The sequence below is a fragment of the Gadus macrocephalus genome, chromosome 15 (genome assembly GCF_031168955.1).
Source record: "Gadus macrocephalus chromosome 15, ASM3116895v1".
NCBI lineage: Eukaryota > Metazoa > Chordata > Actinopteri > Gadiformes > Gadidae > Gadus > Gadus macrocephalus.
In genome coordinates, this window is record NC_082396.1 from 5,146,141 (window position 1) to 5,165,712 (window position 19,572).

Genomic DNA, 19,572 nt, shown 5'->3' on the forward strand with positions numbered 1-19,572 from the left:
AAACAAATGGTCTGTATTATGCTCGATTAGGGATTTTTCTTTCAAGGAAAGAATCATGAATCGTTACCCTAGGGGACATTAATTGATGCGACACACCGATCCCTCAAGTGGCTTCACTGTCCTTGGCCAAGAGCAAGCACAAGGCAGCAGAGGAAGATGTGCATGAGAAGCCTTGCTGAAACATTGCTGTCGGAACTTGAGTACAAACTGAGCCTACACTTTATTTGTTGCTACTTGGTATGTACGCGAGAGCCTCTTCCCAGTAAGTTATACATGACTACTGACTCGTTATGGTCCAAATCTAAGTCTCCATCCCCTCCCATACTCAGCATGCGAGGCGGTTCCGACTGGGACTCAAAGTAAAACAATCAGCATCGGACATCAAAGCCCTTCCTCCCTCCGTTTCCCTTTGACTGCAGGGAGAACGGACACGTCTACCAGGGAGAACACGGTGGGTTTCAACTGACAGCGTTCCCTGGACGGTGCACTGCAGACTACCACTGCCAACACCAACAGACACACGACACAACCCCGCTCTTTGATATTGCAGAACACAAGTTATTAAAAAAAATAGCAGAAAAACACAGATTTTAGTAGATGCTTTTTAAGTGCGTGTGATGGGTCTAATGAGAAGCAACTCGGATCTCCAAATAAGGTGACTAAAGACGTTGCAGAGTGTATTTTTTTTATTCCCCATAAAAGGTTTCCAGGAAACCAGAGTCTAAATTTCACAGTCATTGTCGATAGCATGGAGCACGTCGGAAACACACATTTTGTTGAGCTCGCAGTGTGTGCGTTATCCGCATTATTTATTTTTTTTTCACGCATGTCTGATGCCTCTGGCGAATACATTAAGGCCACGTCACAATGTACACGACAACAGTTACGGTACACATTACAAAGTTTGTGTGTGTGTGTGTGTGTGTGTGTGTGTGTGTGTGTGTGTGTGTGTGTGTGTGTGTGTGTGTTGGTGTGTGTGAGCCTGCGTGTTTGTTCTTGCGCGCGCGTGTGCGTGTGTGTGATATCTACAAACCGTGAAGTGTGTGAAAAGCTTAAGAGAATAAGTTACAAAATAGACGCCTCAAATGTAAAATACAATCTCTTTTCTTTTTTTAAAAGGCCATCACGTCCCACGCCAAAGACTCCAACTTTGGCATTTCAGGTTAAAGTATCAAGGCTTCATTAAATCTCAATCTACCACCTCCCTACATCTCCATTCCCGAAGAGGCGGGCTCCTACGGCACTAATATCACCAAGCCGGAGCCACCTGCTGCTATTGCACATCAACGTCTCGCTTCCTCCCCCGTCCCTGTCACACTTTATTCACAGAACATCTATTTTGCTGAATTAAATACTTTTTCCCCCCCCCCCTCAACTTGGAAACACATTCCCCGAGCTAATGTAACGAGCGCTGACAGCTTGTAGCGGCAGTTAAAAAATCCTGGCTTTCGAGTCGGTTTCCGACGTCTGGGGTCGAAAGAAGTATCTCGAAAAGTGTTGCACAGGAAGTTTCGGCGACGGTGGTGAGGCGCGCTCCTAAAGTAAACAAACCTCAACAACGACAACTTAAAAAAAACAACAACAACGACGACGACAACGTTGTAGCGCACACAAGAAGGACGGACGTCGACGGAGATGGAGACAACGGCAGCAACCTAAAACGCTCGTGTGTGTCCAGTGGATTTCCTTTTCTTCCTGTTCTATTTACCCACCGGCGGAGAGGGGGGGGGGGGGGGGGGGGGGGTCGGCTGGGATTCAGGGGCCCCCCCAGGGGCAGCCACAGGGGTCCCCGCAGTGCCTCTTCCTGGCCCAGAGCAGACGCAGCTCCTCGGGGCTGTGCTGGGGGGAGGACAGCATGTCCTGGTAGCACTCCTTCTCACACAGCCATCCCGGGTCCTGGATCACACGGAGAGCGGGCTGCTCCAGTTCTACAAGTAGTAGGGCCCTGCACTCACCCCTCGCTCACTCTCTCACTCTATCTTTCTCCCCCCCTCTCTCACTCACTCACTCTTTCACCCCCTCTCACTCACTCACTCTTTCTCCCCCTCTCCCTCCTTCACTGACTCTCCCTCTTTCACCCCCACTCACTCACTCACTCTCTCCCCATCTCACTCACTCTTTCACCCCCTCTCACTCATTCACTCTCTTCTCCCTCTCTCACTCTTTCACCTCCTCTCAGTCACCCAGGCACTCATTCACTCGATTATTCACTCATTCACTCTGAAGGAGCTGGCGATGCGAGTGAGTGAGACACGGTGGTATTTTACCTGGTACTTGTCCGGCCCGACGGCAGCCATCCATATGCCCATGCTCACATCCTCTCCCTGGGGACGAAGAGGAACACGACGACACAGACACTGGTGGTTCATGTTTAGGGCCCCCGTTACACTCGTCTTTTCAACAATACTTCTGTGACCCGAAAGTCGTGTTGAAAATAGCGTAACCGAGGGCCTGCGTCAACTCCACTTTATTTTTAAACCTTTCCTTGCAAGCAATCACCCGCACCACTCATTTAAACTACCGAGTGTCTGAAGGAGAGGACTCATCAGCCAACAACCCCATCATTTTCTGTCTGCGGAGAAAAGGTCATGTGAAGTGGAATAGTCTAGTGGTTATGGTGCTGGATGCCCCCCGCCCCCATCTCCTCCATCTGCACCTTAATGATAGGAATCTAAAACACACCGTTGCTTCGGATGAAAGGGTCTGTGTCGCTAACCAGGCAGGCAGCAGGCCTTGTCGAGACCAAGGTTCAATTTCCAGCTGTGGTTCTATGCTTCATCCTTTGCAATTACCCGTTTTTCAGACCACTTTCCGTTCTCTCTTCACTGTCCTATCCATAATGGCGCAAGAATCCATCTCTCTTTCGCTATACATCTCACATCTATCTTTCAATCTAACCATCTACATCTCATATCTATCTATAAATATCTTGCGTACTGCATAAAGGATGATGGCTTCAGTGAACAGTCAGACTGCTGCTGCTGTTGTGTTCCAGTTAGTGCTGCACGATTAATCGAATCACAATTGCAATATCAGCCTTTGCGATTTGTATAACCACAAAAGGCTCAGATTTAATAAAAAATAAAAAAGGTGCAAAATAAATAAATACATTTTTAATTATATTTATTTTCTTATTTATTCCATTTATTTTATTTGGTTGTACTATTGAGAAAACCTGACAAATGTATGCAATGCAGTAATGCCTTTATTTTGAAAAAAATATATTTTTATTATTTATTTAATTTTGTAAAATATTGTTATTTTTGAAAACCGTACTGTACACATTTTTTAGTTTTGGTATTTTATTTATGATAGTTTAAGTTTGTATGTTTGAGTTGAGAAATAAACATTTTAAAATCATCAGCAATCTGTGTGCATTTTCCTTGATAACCAAGCAAGTAGACTCATGACACCATTTGTTTAGTATATCGCAATCGCAAATCGCAATATTGTCCACAATAATCGCAATTTGACTTTTCCCCCACATCGTGCATCACTAGCTCCAGTGGGGCTGCGTACCTGGTAGGCCTTGAGCTGGTCTGCGTTGTCGGCCAGCCACTGCACCAGGTCCCGGGAGACCACGTAGCCCGAGCCGCAGGCGAAGGCGGGGTACGCGGGGCTGGGGTACTGCAGCTCCTGCCACTTGCCGATGCGGTCCACCGCCCAGCTCTGCCTGAAACTGGGTCAGTACAGGCGGGATCGATGTGGGAGCATTTCTAACAGCCTTTGATTGAGTGGAGAGCGGACAGAACAGAAGGCCCCGAGACAGCTGTAACCCCCCCCAGCCCCCCCAACCCCAACCCCGGCTAGTAGTGCTGCTAAATCCAACATGAAACATGAAAAAAAAAACCTGTTATCATATTGTGGATGCAGCCATGCATGTACCATCTGACAAATGGTTAGATTGACGACTAGGCCCAAATGGTAAGTGGAGTGGACTGGAGTGGAGTGCCTTTAAATGCTTTAAGTGCTTTTCAGACGAGTGGCCGACCAAAGCACATAATTACCACCGCCACAGATTCACATTGGTGTGTCCACCGTGAGAGCCAACCGCCCGTTCGTCTTTGGCAGCTAGGCTGAGTGGCCTCGCTCAGGGACACCTCGACACACACAGCTAGGGGGAGCTGGGGTACGATCTAGCTAACATCCACCTGGTCGGATTCTAGAACGGGGTTCAGGACACACACACACACACACACACACACACACACACACACAGCGGAGGTGCGGACGCGTGTACGTACTTCCCCCACCACGAGTTGTTGCGCCGAAGGCCCTTGTGGTCGATCTTCGTCAGCACGGCTTCCACGTCGATGTAGCAGTCGTCGTCCGTCTTCAGCAGCAGGCTGAACTCGGCGTTCTTCACCGACCTGCCGCGGGGAGGGATGGCCACCCTGCGTTACACAGAGAGTGTGTGTGTGTGTGTGTGTGTGTGTGTGTGTGTGTGTGTGTGTGTGTGTGTGTGTGTGTGTGTGTGTGTGTGTGTGTGTGTGTGTGTGTGTGTGTGTGTGTGTGTGTGTGTGTGTGAACGAGAGCCTCCTCTCTCCTCTCTCACTCCAAGACGTCAGAGTCAACACACGCGGTGGCAACGATTTGAAAACCGAGCCAGAAATAAATAAATAAATTCCACATTCTAGGCCAGTAGCACACGCTCATTTATAGGCTTCGCTGATTTCCTCTGAGCCCCCTCCTACCTCCACCTGCCCCTCCCCTCCACACACGCTCAATCTGGAGGGAAGAGTGAGTGAGAGAGTGAGAGAGTGAGTGAGTGAGTGAGTGAGTGAGTGAGTGAGTGAGTGAGTGAGTGAGTGAGTGAGTGAGTGAGTGAGTGAGTGAGTGAGTGAGTGAGTGAGTGAGTGAGTGAGTGAGTGAGTGAGTGAGTGAGTGAGATAGAGAGCGACAGAAAGAGTGAGTGACTGAGCGAGATATAATGAGAGAAATAGTGAGAGGGGGAGAAAGAGGGAGTGAGTTAGTGAGAGTAAGAGGGAGAGAAAGAATGAGTTATTGAGTGAGTGAGAGAAAGAGAGGGAGGGGGGAAGAGTGAGTGAGTGAGTGAGTGAGTGAGCGAGTGAGTGAGAGACAGGGGCAGATATACCGAGAGAAAGAGGGAGAGAAAGAGTGAGTGAGTGAGTGGGGGAGGGAGGGAGAAAGAGTGAGTGAGTGAAAAAGAGAGGGGGAGAAAGAGTGAGGGAATGAGTGATAGGGGGAGAGTGAATGAGTGAGTGAGTGAATGAGTGAGAGTGAATGAGTGAATGAGTGAATGAGTGAATGAGTGAGAATGAGTGAGTGAATGAGTGAGAGGGGGAGAGTGAATGAGTGAGAGGGGGAGAGTGAATGAGTGAATGAGTGAGTGAATGAGTGAGAGGGGGAGAGTGAATGAGTGAGTGAGTGAATGAGTGAGAGGGGGAGAGTGAATGAGTGAATGAGTGAGAGGGGGAGAGTGAATGAGTGAGAGGGGGAGAGTGAATGAGTGAGAGGGGGAGAGTGAATGAGTGAGTAAGTGAGGGAATGAGTGAGCGAGCGGGGGAGAGGTGTGCCGGGCCCACCACTTGTAGAACTGGAGCAGCTTGGTGGGCACGCTGCGGTAGGTGTCCACCACGTCCACCAGCACCATGTCGCCGTGCTCCAGGCTCTCCCGCCGCAGGGCGGCGTCCTGCTGCCGCAGCCCCGCCGCATGCAGCCCGGCCCGGGCCGCCCGGCCCCGCAGCAGCCCCGCTAGCGCCTCCCGCTCTGTAGGGAGGGAGGGGTGGAGACAGAGCGACAGAGTAAACCAGAATAACGATGAGGAGGCTGATCCGAGAAATAGGTGAAAACAAACGGAAGAATAGACGGCTATCCCTCGGAAATAAGGCGCGTTCTTCTGAATGGAGGTGCCATGGAGATGGGGTGTGTGTGTGTGTGTGTGTGTGTGTGTGTGTGTGTGTGTGTGTGTGTGTGTCGACACACTGACATTTACAAAAGATTTTTATGCATTGAGGAAATTATACGAGTGCACACACTCGCGTTTCTGTAACCACTCAGACCTTTAAGTAACCAAGCCTACTTCCAGAAGAACAGGATAATAAACACACACAAGCGCACGCACACAGACTACTCCCACACACACACACACACACACACACACACAGAGAGACACACAGAGACACACTGCGACTAAACTCTCACACACACACACACACACACATACATACACACAAAGACTACACTTTCACACACACAGACGCAAAGACACACAGACACTCACACACTGACAGATAGGGGAGAAGGAGGAGGAGGAGGAGAAAGGAAAAAAAAAAAGAAAGAAGGTAATTTCAATTTTGGCAGGACTACAAAAGCCCTCCAGTCAGGGACAGGCTGACTGCCTGCCACACTGAACAATGTTCTTTTGGAATGTTTTAAAAGATGCCTCCGTCGCCCCAGCCCGCCCGCAGCCTCGTAAATCGACCGTCCTCCCGCAGGAGACGCGGCCGTTCCCGCTGACCGTAGATGGTGAACGTGAAGCCTCCGGCCAGCCCCGGGAAGCCCAGGGCGCTGCGGTGAGGAAGGACGCCCTCTGCGGTCTGCCCTCGGGGAGAGAACACACAACAGACACACACAGAGCCGTCGTTATGGACCGCGGCGGCACGCTTGTGGCTTTTCGTGGTCGTGCGGTGGTACGGTCGCCGTGACTCACAGGGCCCAGCTTGAGCACCCCCCCGCCGGTGTTGAGCTCCACAGACGGGGAGGAGGAGGAAGAGGAGGAGGAGGAGGAGGAGGAGTTGATCTGGGTCAGCCCCGCGGGCTCCGCGCTCTCCCACACCAGCGTCCCCTCGAAGCCCTAAGTCGAAAACGGGGAGAGACACGACCGCTCATCAGCCTCCGACCTCACAGAACCTTTCTGCTAAATGTCACCGGCGCGTCTCACCCGCGCCGCCGCCCCGTTTAAGGAACAAACCGAAGCACCTTAGGCAGGATGAACTGCTCCACCGGCTTGTACCACACGCCGCCCAGCTGGGTGCCCGGGCTGAGGGCACTGAAGCGGGCCGAGACCACCGCCTCCTGCCCAGGGGTGGGGGTGGGGGGGAGAACAGAACAGAACAAATCACACCGGGCTCCCGGACGAGGAAGTGCAGGTGAGTTGATAACCGTGTGCGGGCACCCGAAATGGAAAAGATAAAAATACACGGAGGAGGGATGAGACGAAGACGTATCATTGGAGCACAGGGGCCGTTTGTCTTAAAAGCAGAGAGTTCAAGAGGAGGCCTGCAAATTGGATCCCGGTCCCGGAGAGGGAAAGTGGAACCGAGATTGTGGACCGAGACGAGACACTGTCTCACTCTCGTGCGCACACACACACACACACACACACACACACACACACACACACACACACACACACACACACACACACACACACACACACACACACACACACACACACACACACACACACACACACACACACACACGGCTAGCTGGAGTTTCTATCGGTGGTCATTAAAAAAAAGGCATCAACAACAACAACAACAACAAACACCAAACAAACGGTGCGCTGGGTCACTCTGGCCATACTGCATCGCATGCTCCCCCATTTGCCGTTGTGGGAGTTTGTTGTCGTTGCCGTCGTGGGACGATGCAGACAGAAGTCCAATCACATGGCCGAACGTGCGTGATTGGCCGCGTGCATTTGCATAACGTCTGGCCCACCCCTTTCTCCACAGCCAAAACAAAGTCAGTGGGCCGCCTTCCAATTGGACCGTACTGTGAGACGGTGGCGTTGGTAAGGGTGGTGGGGGTTAGGCGGGGGTACCTCCTGGTCCAGCTGGTGCAGCTTCACCGTCACGTTGGCGGGCAGGAGGTAGGCGGGACCCCCGGGGAACACCCCCAGGCGGGTGATGACCACGGGGTGGAGCACCTTGAAGTCCAGCGCCACCGAGGAGACGTCCGACGCCATCAGGACGCCGCTGTCCGCCACCCTCACCAGCTCCAGCTCCGCCTCCTCGCCCTGGCCCCCCGCTGGGCCGGGGAGGGAGAGGGGGGGAGGGGGGGGGAGGGAGGGAGAGAGAGGGGGAGGGAGGGAGGACATAGGATATCAGGGGAGATGAGGCAGAATGTAATATCGCCTCAATTCAATTTAATTGCAATATATAATGCAATAAAATTGTATTATATAGCCCTAAATCACAGGTACAGTCTCAAAGGGCTTAACAGGACATATTTATGACCCCCCCCCCTGACCCTAGCCCCCAAGAGGGCAAGAAAAAAACTCCCTTAATTAGAAAGGAAGAAATCTTGAGAGGGGAGTGGGGGATCCCTCCTTCCAGGGAGGTTCAGGAGTACAATGGTTGCCATAATTGACATACATACAAACATCCTTTAGTTTATTAAACTAATGTCTGTGTGGTGACGGCCGGTTAACCGTAAGGAGAGGCCAGGCATTCAGCTGCCTCAACATGTTGATGACCACTTTAGCCCTCTTGATGACAGAGCCAATGCAGAGATTAGAGACACAGAGGGAGGGACAGAAAGACGCAGAGGGAGAGACAGAGAGACAAAGAGAGAGAGACAAGGAGAGAGACCGTTGGCCGAAACAGTCGTGGCTTCTCTTGGTTCCCCGCTCCATTAAAAGCTCCCAGCAGCACTTCAAGAGGCTGCTGGTGTTTTGTCTGGACTTTCGGGGCTTCAAGGTGGGCTTCTGTTCTGGCCAATGCGGTTTCTTAATTAGAAAAGAGCACTTTATTACCCGGGAGATCAATGAGACACACAAGGTGTTTTGACATTACGCCACCTCCTACCTGCATTTCCCTCTAAAGCTCATTCCTAAAACATCAAAGAGCATTAGCACAGCAGCCTTAAAGCGAGGAATTAAAGAGGAATGCCAGTGTGTTGAAACGTCTCGCCCGTCTCCGACAGCGGGGGGATTAGTAGCACCCCGATACCAAGTACACTTGGGTTTGTTTTACTGCATGGACCGAAATAAATAAAAGATTGGTTTCCTTCTTTTTTTTAGCGCGATTCTCTGAGTGCTCCTCTTGGCCATACTTCAATGCTTTATTCCTTTCAAATATACGTATTTTTAACTTGCTTTTTTCTCACTTGTATTGGAATCGCATGGGAATCAATTTGCCCACTGCATTATCAACAGCACATAGCGCTAGAACACAACCATGTTTGTGAAACCAACCGACAGGGCTCTTTGCCACTCTATCACTATACCCATGAAACCATACAATCATTCTGTCAAACTGGATCTCTCCTGTCCACTCTTTCCAATATCACTCTTTATGTGGTGTTAGGGATGGTAGATTCGGGAGATGTTTTAAAGCAGCAAGGATCACATTCTAAAACAGCGGTGGGTGTAAATGTAAAGACAACAGGTGGATTATCCCTCCAAAATGACCAGAAAGATGTTCCGATACCGATACCAGCATCGGGTTTCACTCTCTTCAGCTCAGTCGAGTTTTCAACCGGTGACAACAACATAACTTAACGGCAACAGTGAGGCACCTCAAGTCAAAACCTATATCACTCAAACGTGGCTAAACCCCCAGCACATTGCACTAATCTCCTCTGGAGCCAGGGAGCCACAGACTTGGCTGGCTAGTTACGGCTGCAGAGTGAGTGTTGACTGCCAGAGAGATTTCTCTTCCTTGTGGCCTCAGGTTGGGATGGGAACAGAAGAGTGTCCTTGAGCCGCGGGTGACGATGAATACCACGCTTTTTCTCCTCCTCTTCTCCCTTTGTGTATACATTCGTTCTCTACACACTCACTCGCGCTATCCGCTCCTCCTCCTCCTCCCTCGTGTAACGCAGTCCAAGGCCGCCAAACAGCTCCCTACTCTGCATCTCAGGGGGGCTTTTCAGTGACGGGGGTTTTGACATGCTTTAAACACCTTCTGAATGTGTGCTTCACACAGCAGCAGCAGCAGCAGCAGCAGGAGACTGTGTCTGTGTTACCTGTCTCCGTGAGATTCAGCAGGGAGCAGGAGTACGGGTCTTCTCTGTCCGCCTCCGGGATGGGACATCCGTGCCGGCCCACGATGAACTTCACCCCGACTCTGATTAGCACAACAACCCCAAATCCCGTGTCACCTCATAGGCATTCAGTCATTATTGGTCACACAAGAACTGGATGTCATTTTATTTTTGTCCATATAGATCCACTGTCTCCACCTCGGTCACCATGGTTACAGTTGATAATAGGCCAGCGTGTTATCAGGAGGAGCAGAGGATAATGGAACGATACTAAAGACCCCCGAAAGATTAGCGTCTTAGATTTCTAGGTCAATCATGTGCAATGAGCTGATTGTATTTCAACGGTATATAAACCGCGCTAGGATGAGGGGGGGGAAGGCGGCCGGGGTGAAACAGACCTGTGCTGAAACTCGGGGTGGTCTTCGAGGTAGCCCAGCCATGTGTCCCTGATAACTTGTCTGAGGTCATGATGGTGTCGGGCTGACAGCACTCCCACCAGCAGCTCGGAGGAAGAGAACTCCTCATCTGTGTCGGAAACACTTCAGCATCAGCGCAGTGAGGAGGTATCACACACTTTGCATTGCCATTTAAAAATCACAGCATGTTGTATCAAGTTATAGCCGCACCCGCACGGATGTAGTCGCTCCAAGTAAAACTAAGGATTTTGCGAAATGTATCATCGGCCAGAGTTTACAATGTGACGATGGGATCAAGACAGTTCTGATCCTCGCCCGTTACATACACTCTCTCGATACATTTCGACAACCTAGCCCATCTGAGCAACGCCCAGCAGAAGTGAACTGTTGTCAGAGCAAAGCACACCTAAAAACCATGACGGGAGACGCAACGCACCAAGGTGCAACTACAGCTCAACAAACCCCCACAAGCAGACCCACACAGCAAGAGCAGCTTCAGAAAAGTTCACTCAATTTAAGCCTGATAAAAGTTAACATCAATCGAAAACGTACCCGAATCTTTGGTTTCCAACGACGTGGTGGTCGGAGACGTCAACCACAAGTGCACCACGACTGCGACCGCACATGGGAGGATAATAAGGGCTAGACTGCGCATGGACGGGCCGCTTCATGTATGCTCCAAGCCCCGGCAACTAGACTCCCGACCAGATCACAGGACGGCTCTCCTCCGCGGCAGCAGCAGCAGCATGAGACGGTCCGCCAGTGAGCAGCACATCTCAGGGTCTCTGGCTCCGGAGCAGTGTTGCCAGATTGGCCCAGATTTCCAGCCCAATCTGGCAACTGTGGCTGCAGCGTGTTGCCATATTGGGCGGGAAATCTGACCCAATCTGGCAACAAGCCTCCGAGCGTTGTCTCATGTCTGCCTCTTGTGTTGAACTATTCTGACCAATGGAAGCGAAGAGGCGGAACCGCTAACGTGTCTGGGTAATATAGTACCGGACCGTTGTATGGCTCCATGACGGATCGCATTTAGAAGTGAATTCGCCGAAAGCAACTTTTGATTAAATTCGTTTAATTTTGCGGCGCAAATATGTATTTAATTTAGCAGCACCCAACCCGTTACGAGTATAACCTTTCGAGTCATCCTTATGTTATTATGTCATTCAAATATTATTTCTTTACAGGGAATATAATAGATAAATACATTTAACAGATTTGATATAGGATGGGCCTGAATCAAGGAGATACATAGCACTAGCAGTAAAAATCGAAATACAATGTTCCCTCAACTGCCCTCTTCCTCCACCAGAGAGCGGTATTGTACACGGAGTAGTTAATTAAGGGACGCACTGGTTTCCCGGTTCGGTTATTAAAGGGGTGATATGCCACCAGGTGTGAGTGTGATTAGCCATTTAAAGCCGTTTGAAAATCTGCCTTTTCCTGTATTTTAGTGACATCGCAAGTGGGCGTGTCCACCTAGTTGTATGATGGATAGATAAGCAACATTTGCATCAGTCCACTGGTTAGGCTGTTAGACTGATCTGTCAAGCTTACATCTAGGTGGACACGCCTGCTTTTGATGTCACAAAAACCCTAGAAATTGCAGATTTTCATACGGCTTGTAATGGCTAATCACACTCACACCTGGTGGCATGATATCAACCCTTTAAAGAAGTTTGAGAAGGCCTCCCCGTCGACAGCAGCGGTAGACAAAACGCCACACAGCACGTTCTGGTTTCTTTTTTGTCCTTTTATTCATTCCATCCATGAAGGATTTACAAAGCCTTCCACCTAAATGCTTTAACCCAAGAGAGTCAGCTCTACTCATCGATACATACAGCTGCACACGTCTACAGATCCCGTTCCCATTGAAAATCATGTGCGGGAATAGCACCCGGAAGTCTACAAAGAGGCAATTGTACTCATATCATATCATGTTAGCTTGCTGATTCTTCTGTAATAGATATAAATAAATCCATGCAATATTCATCTCTCGCCATATAATGTCAATTTTTCAGTTTTGGCACCATTGTTTACGAGGTCAGTGAGCGCTGAACCCTGAAGATAACTCTCAGGGTTTTTATTTTTAAGACCGGAAATAAATTACTAATGGTCCTGAAAACAGCTTGCGTTAAATCAAACATCCTGTCTTGGTGGTGGTTATCGCGTAAAAGGAGTTTAAGACCTATTAAGATGGCTATTCAAGTACCAGGAGATTATTTTTCTTCCTTCATAAATTGATATAAATCAAAGAGTTTATGATGCAGGAGACCTGAACCACAGAAGGGATCATAACATGTAAACCGACCCTTATCATAGTTTTTAAAAAAATACTCACATTGTATTAATAATTGCATGATTTATAAATGTGTTTCCCCCACCCTTAATTATCATACAAGCTTATGCAGCACTACACGTCATATATTTTTCAGTCAGTACTGTGAGCAGATATCCCCATACTAGTGATAATAACAATATTAATCATGATCATAACAATTCCGTAAAAATTGGCAAACTCCATACAACTATACTGTGTGTAAAGGAAACATTTCGACAATGTGCTTTTCTCAACAGAAATCAAACAAAAAACAAAGAATACATAAAAGACGGTTTGGTAAGGGGCGAAAGGGGTGGGGGGTAGGTGTTTTATATAATTATATCTCCTCTCTCACAGAAAAATTGGCACTGTAACATACTGTACACTCTAAAAGAGCTGTCGGGGCTCCAGACAGCAACATGCAGAGGCCTCCGCAAGGGGGCGCTGTGAGCTCCCGCCCCGGTGCCCTGCCCTCTGAGGGGCCCGGCCACGGCCCCACGGAACGCCACGCTCAGGTAACATGCCCACAACACAAACCAGAAGGCGGGGAAGTAGTAAACTAAGAAGGCTCCACACTGGTACTTAACCGTATGTAGCGTGATAAAACTATACTGGATTAACTGAAAATTACATTCGGAAAAAAATATTGTATATTGGTCTACATGAAGTAAAAAACTGAAAATTGAAAAGTTGGACTAGATCACTGTTAGTGTTTTGGTGCGTAGCACAGTAATACCTCTTAATTAACCACCACCAATTAACCTAATGATGGATTTGCTGTTGAATGTGACCTATGTGTGTCCTAATAGGCCTACTCAGACATATTTATCACACTAGGGTTGATGTGTTTCACAGCCTTCGGGGAGAATGGGATAATCTATAAAGCTGGGTGAGGCTGAGTGTAAAACTTAATCCTCATCTCATTTCCATTGTACTTAATTAGCCTTGAATGAGGAAATAACACTCACACAATGTTAAATAACTATTTGCAAGATAAAAATGTGTTCATGACCATGAAGCATAATAAAAGCTTGTGGGCGATAAACCAAAACACTGGGCGACATGTCTGTTTCCTGAGGCATGTACGATCTAGCACGATATTAATAATAATAATAATAATCATAATAAGAGTCATCATAATAAAAAACATGTCTCATCTCATTAAGCACTGTGAGCAAGGCTGTTCTCTAATAGCAAAGCAATAAACAAACCTATTGAACAAGACATAATACGCTCACTGGGTTGCCAGTTTGGAGCCGAATCCCCCTTTCCCTAACCTTTCAGCAACACGTGGGGGCGGGGCGGGGCGGGGTTGGGGGTTAGGGGCGGGGCATATCTGACCAACCAACAGTGTGTCCGCCTGGGGAAGGGGGGGGGGGGGGGAGGGGGGAAGGGAAGGGAGGGAGAAAATGAGCCAACCCAACGCCAAAGAGGTCATTAGCTTCCGTTATGGTGAAGACGGTGAAGCCAGGCAATGCCATGCCCCAAAAACATGAACACGTTTCTTTAACAGGCAGAAGGCGGAGCCAGGGGTGTGGGCGGGGCCGGGGGAGGGGCATCAGAGGATGGTGCAGAAGAACTTCTTCTCCCTGAAGGGGTTCTCAGAGGCGGGGACGGGCACGATGAGCGGGTCATCGCGTATGTGGGCGTCACAGTACGCCATCAGGTCGGCCGCTGCTTTGGACACCTGGTGGAGGGGGAGGGGAGGGGGCGAGAGAGAGAGAGAGAGAGAGAGAGAGAGAGAGAGAGAGAGAGAGAGAGAGAGAGAGAGAGAGAGAGAGAGAGAGAGAGAGAGAGAGAGAGAGAGAGAGGAGAGGATGGTTAGACAACAAAACAGAGGTGGTATTTGAGGTCAGAGTTTTATGCTGCTGAGCGGTGAGAGTTTTGTAAGACTTCCTAGCGAAGATGTCTTGCTGTGGAAATGCAAGGATCGGAGAACTGGCAGCAATATATTTTCTTGACTTATGTGAATTTCAGAGGCATTTGTGAGGTACAAAAGACGATTGCGCTACTTGATTGAAACCATACATCTGTACAGCCTGGTTGTTTTAGTTTTATATAATGATATATAATTAACTATATGTATTAAATAAATGCGATTGATTATGAAAGGACGTTATAGGGTCTCTCTCCCTGGGTCATCATCACAGAACCTGGTTCTGTGTCTCTCCAGGCTTCAGACCTCCAGCGCTTCTCCACCTCAGAGAACACACAGGTGACATCCCTTATCTAGGAGAGTCCTGCTCGGAAATACACCTCAGATGCACACACATACCTGGTGGTATAATATGGGACCTTTAAGAACCGGTCTGTGATCAAACCATCATAACTGTCTCCCCTTGCTTCACTGAAACATCCGTATTGCAATATCACTCATCAACATCACTTCGATTCGGCTTCAGAGGGTTTCACATTTGCAAAGACAAATGATAATGGTGACGGATGTTTCAGTGGCACCAGGATGAACGGTTAAAGCCTTTTGATCACCCAGACCGGCGTGGGCCTTGAACCATGTAGTGAACATCCAAGTCCAAGGGAAGGGGATGATGGCGGAGTTAGCCCAGTGAACCCATCATGCTAGTCGGTGAAGCCATTGTTTCCCTGGGAGAGTGTGTGAATGTGTGAGTGTGTGTAAGTGTGTGAGTGGCAGTGAACCAAGTGCCATTAGCCTGCGAGGAGCTAGCTGTAATTACACAGTCAGGCCCTGATGGAGGGAAAGCCCTGCTAATTAGCACACATCCCAATCCTGTTGGCCTATTGAGCAATTAGGGAGTATAGGGTGACGCCTCAATCAGGGGTACAGGCGGCTGAGCCACTCGCCGCCTCTTGCGTCGCCTTGATTGAATAGGAAATAATCTGCCGATGAAGACCACTTTACCTCCGCCATTATTCTTTACATACTGCACCTTTAAAAATAACTTTTAATAATTTCCTGATGTGTCCGAATGCTGATACTATGTGATTCTATATTGGCTAAATCTGCTAAAAACTGACCATGAATGCATGCACTGAATGGTTTTTACCATGTATGCCAATTGAAGCAGGTTATTTTTAACAGTTTTACTAATGTATAAAAACTCCTTAGTAACAACACTAGTGATAACTCTTCAATCTGGCCTGACCATATCATTAGCAACTAAAACCACAAAAAAATGTAACGACAATAATACCAAAAAACGGGTAGCTTTGTGTTTTGCGATGGTCTTTATTAATGCGTCTATCGTTAGGAAGGAGGTATCATTCCTCGGCTGTGAGCAGGCTAGGTGCTGCTGAGTAGGGAGAACTGTGATGTGTGGCGCTGCCGAACCCAGCAGCTCCAGGGCTCTGGGACCAACCTGCCCTGGGCCGATGTGGAGCTTTCTCGTTGAGGAGAAGACAGACCTTTAAAAAACGGTCACAGCTTTTCCCGAAACAATAGAAAAACTAAATCCCTAGGGAGCCTCTCTGTGCTCTAAAAATGCAATTTCAGCTACAAGTTGAGCCGAGGCGAGGTCTGTAAGTAAAGGACAGGAGCGCGGCAGTCTGCGGTGGATTTATTAATAGAGGTCTTAGATTAGAGGCACATATTGACATTTGCAGAAACGGAAACCCATGATTGTGAAATATTGATTGCTGGCCGGTTGAGGACACAGGACTCACCAGTGCCCAGTCACTGTACCCATTCATTAACTCCCACAATGAAAAGCATATTGTTGTCAGAATGCGGTACACCATTCGACCGGTCATTCCAACCCCCCCCCCCCCCCACACACACACACACACACACACACACACACACACACACACACACACACACACACACACACACACACACACACACACACACACACACACACACACACACACACACACACACACACATGCTGGCCGCTCTGAGTGCAGGGATTGCCTTTGTGATCTGTGCTTGTCAGACACTCAAGGCACTAATTCAACTTCTTGCAGTAATTGTTTCTGTCTGGGAGTCAGTTTGACTGGCAGTCAAATGTGCCTGAAGGGTTTTCTGAAAATATAACTCAGACAAAACTTACTCAAAATGTATTAGGCTTTCATCATAGAACAAAGAAGGAGGCACATTATGCACGATCATTATTACTAATCCAATGCCTATAATCCAATGTGTGCAAATGCATATGTTTACACTTCGGTAGGCATGATTTCACTACAGTGGGGCATAAAATTGGATCCTATAGGCTACTTGTAGTCAATCTTAATCCAATATGCCTCCCCTCTAACCTACTCGTTAATTACATGTATTCGGATTTACTTTAAATCCATTTGATAAGAGCAGCCGCTAAACGCTGTTAATGTATGTAAATCAACACATGAGACACAACGAGTGGAACCGGGGGTGTGGGTTACCTTTATCCGGTCCATGCAGGCCTCCATCTTCAGCTGTTCCACCGCTTTCCTGGCTTGGGAGATGCTGGCTGTGCTGTTGTTGACGATGCAGTCCTTCATGGTGCTGCTGGCGTGTTCAACACAAACAACACGGTTACGATAAGAAGCACCCACCCCTCCCCCCCAGAGGATCCCCCCCCCCCCCCATCTTCACTGGGGGGGCCCTAGCGTCTGCAGATCCCCGTATCTGTCCCTCTAGCACAGCGATTCCCAACCTCCGGTTCCCGCACGGGGCCGGTCCGTGGAACCGTTCCTTGAAATATTTCTAGAAAAAGCTGATATATATTTTTTAATATTATTATTTTTGTTTATTTAAGTCTCAGTTTACTTTTCTTGTGTTTCTCTTATAAATTGTATTATTATATATTATTGCATTGTTGAAGGGAGCCTGAGAGGACTTTAATTTCTGTTGCTTTAATTGTTGTGAATTTGACAAATAAACGATGACAAATAGACTATGTCGAAAAATAAAGCCACATCCTTTGTTTAAAAATGATGCATCTTAAAATTAAGGCATTCAAATTGACTACCGGTCCTCTAATTTGTTTTAATGAATATGCCGGTCCTTGGAACCCCAGCACGACGCCCCCCCCCCTCCCCCTCACTGCCTTGCTGTGGTTTTAGGGGCAGCAGGGAGCAGCAGCAGTAGCGTTACGCACCGGTTGTATTAATATCTCCCAGAGGGATTGAATCAGCGTCATTCATGATTTCATCCGCTCCACTTGAGAAGTAACGTGGACCTGCTTCTTATGGGACAGGCCTCAACAGAGGAAACACTAAATGGTTGTGGTTGTTCTGTTTTTTCTGTCTTCTGTTTTTAGCAATCGATTTGCATTTTAAAAACGTAGGGATTGGAACCTGTTTATAGGCTTGCACGCTAAAGTCTGGCTGATGTGCAGGACCAATTTATTTACTCATTGCTCATTCTGGAGATGAATGGAGCTCCAAAGTGTGCTGTTTAATACCATAGGGGGTGCATCGTTTTGAGGTGTAGGAAGAACGGAATAATCTGTGGAAACAGGTGCGGTTTGTTCATGCATTGAAACAAGCAGGCTTGTAAACCCCACTCCGAGCCTCTAGGTATTAAAACCTATTAGATATTTATAAGAAACAAACCTCGCACAACATCACAGATCGAAAAGGGGCCAGAAATGACCATTAATACAAACAGGCCGATTAGTTCATATTCCCACTACCTTAAATCCTTAACGTGTCTAATTAAACGGGGTTAGGCAGGGCAGGGGTAAAACCAGTATTTAGTGGAATCCCCCTCTCAGGTCGCACCCCGAAATGGCCATGATGAAACCAAGAGGGATCCAAGCTTTACCAGAACATCCCCCACTGAAAGCACAAGGCCCTTCTCATTTATGCTCTATTCCCAATTAACTACACAGGCCATAGGTGCTATCCTAGTCAACCCCCAGTCGCCTGCTCCATGACATGCGACCACCAGGCCTGTTCCCCAGTACAGTGTTCTCCATTAAACAAGGCGTTCTCCTGCACGGCTCCATCCTAAAGCCATCACACACGATGCGGCCCTCATCAGCACCACTCAAAACACATGCATCCCACGCTCCTCTAAAACGCCTTGTTTGGGGAACAGAAAAATGATAAATCGATGATATTTCAGTCATCGCAGAAAGACTGAATCTACGTGCGGGATAATGCAGGCAATGCGCCACCACCTACCTGAAATGTGTGTGTGTGCCAGCGATTCCAATGTGAAGAATTCCGGATTGACTCCACCCAACCGAGCTGTCAAATGTTCAAAACGAGCAGAAGGCTGAGGAAAAAAAGGAAATCCCGCTTACGTTGCTTTCATCCAAAAAAAAACGATCCGCGGCGTGGACTGAGATTCCCCCGACAGCGCTCAGCAGTGCCTCGCCTTATAACGAATCGTGCAATCACGCATATTCCGTTTAGCGAGAGGAATCCGAATGGGCAGACCTGGAAGGCACCACGGACGGACCTGGAGAGTATTACGCACGCAGCAGCAGGGGGAATCTCTCGATGACGAGCCAATATGTGGGGCAGGAACCAAGCATCAACCTGGAGGTCCAACGGCAGCCTGTGTACAGTGTGTGTATGTGTGTGTACGACTCTGTGTGTACGTCTGTGTGTGTGCGTGTGGGTTTTCGTGTGTGTCTGTTTTCGTGTGTGTGTGTCCTTGTTCGTGTGTGGTTGTGTGTATGTGTGTAATAGCGAGCTCTATCTCTCGTCTCCATCCCTGCAGAACACGCTATAGATTTGGAGGTCTCCCAATTTTATTGCGGGCCAGCTTCCACAGCATTGTTTTCCCAGATAGCCCAGGGAATATTCCGAATTTTACCGTCAGATGGCAAAAATATTTGCCTATTGACATAAAAATAGTCTTCCTTGACCAGAGGGAGAAAGAATAATTCGCTATATTATTAAAAGTAAAAACAGACATGTTGTGTAATGTTTCCAATGTTTATATTTATAATTTTCTTATCATTGAATCACTCT

At 48.3% G+C, this 19,572-nt stretch overlaps 2 protein-coding genes across 3 annotated transcripts; both read right to left on the reverse strand.

Moving 5' to 3' along the window:
- Positions 1-757: 757 nt before the first annotated feature.
- b3galnt2 (beta-1,3-N-acetylgalactosaminyltransferase 2) lies at positions 758-11,177 on the reverse strand. Its single transcript, XM_060073571.1, has 12 exons — positions 10,923-11,177; positions 10,353-10,479; positions 9,937-10,037; positions 7,790-7,995; positions 6,943-7,038; positions 6,674-6,817; positions 6,482-6,560; positions 5,547-5,730; positions 4,245-4,370; positions 3,520-3,679; positions 2,268-2,324; positions 758-1,896 (listed from the first exon to the last, which is right to left on the reverse strand). The coding sequence occupies exons 1-12, from the start codon at positions 11,023-11,025 to the stop codon at positions 1,756-1,758; spliced, it is 1,524 nt and encodes a 507-aa protein (XP_059929554.1). The 5' UTR covers positions 11,026-11,177; the 3' UTR covers positions 758-1,755.
- A 922-nt stretch (positions 11,178-12,099) lies between these two features.
- LOC132473442 (guanine nucleotide-binding protein G(I)/G(S)/G(O) subunit gamma-4) lies at positions 12,100-19,348 on the reverse strand. Of its 2 annotated transcripts, none has more exons than XM_060073581.1 (3): positions 18,775-19,348; positions 17,047-17,152; positions 12,100-14,374 (listed from the first exon to the last, which is right to left on the reverse strand). In XM_060073581.1, the coding sequence occupies exons 2-3, from the start codon at positions 17,143-17,145 to the stop codon at positions 14,246-14,248; spliced, it is 228 nt and encodes a 75-aa protein (XP_059929564.1). In that variant the 5' UTR covers positions 17,146-17,152; positions 18,775-19,348; the 3' UTR covers positions 12,100-14,245. The 2 variants fall into 2 exon arrangements, with proteins under 2 accessions (XP_059929564.1, XP_059929563.1); XM_060073580.1 differs by having other exon boundaries at positions 17,047-17,149; positions 18,775-19,320.
- Positions 19,349-19,572: the final 224 nt, after the last annotated feature.

What these genes read in the sequence shown, in the direction of transcription:
- b3galnt2 (XM_060073571.1), bottom strand. Translation starts at nt 11,025, where the DNA reads ATGCGCAGTCTAGCCCTTATTATCCTCCCATGTGCGGTCGCAGTCGTG. An exon ending in AACAACTCGTGGTGGGGGAA is followed by an intron (nt 3,680 to 4,244) that starts GTACGTACACGC and finishes GTACTGACCCAG; the next exon opens with TTTCAGGCAGAGCTGGGCGG. An exon ending in ACCAGCTCAAGGCCTACCAG is followed by an intron (nt 2,325 to 3,519) that starts GTACGCAGCCCC and finishes CTTCGTCCCCAG; the next exon opens with GGAGAGGATGTGAGCATGGG.
- LOC132473442 (XM_060073581.1), bottom strand. Translation starts at nt 17,145, where the DNA reads ATGAAGGACTGCATCGTCAACAACAGCACAGCCAGCATCTCCCAAGCC. An exon ending in CCTGCATGGACCGGATAAAG is followed by an intron (nt 14,375 to 17,046) that starts GTAACCCACACC and finishes CCCCTCCACCAG; the next exon opens with GTGTCCAAAGCAGCGGCCGA.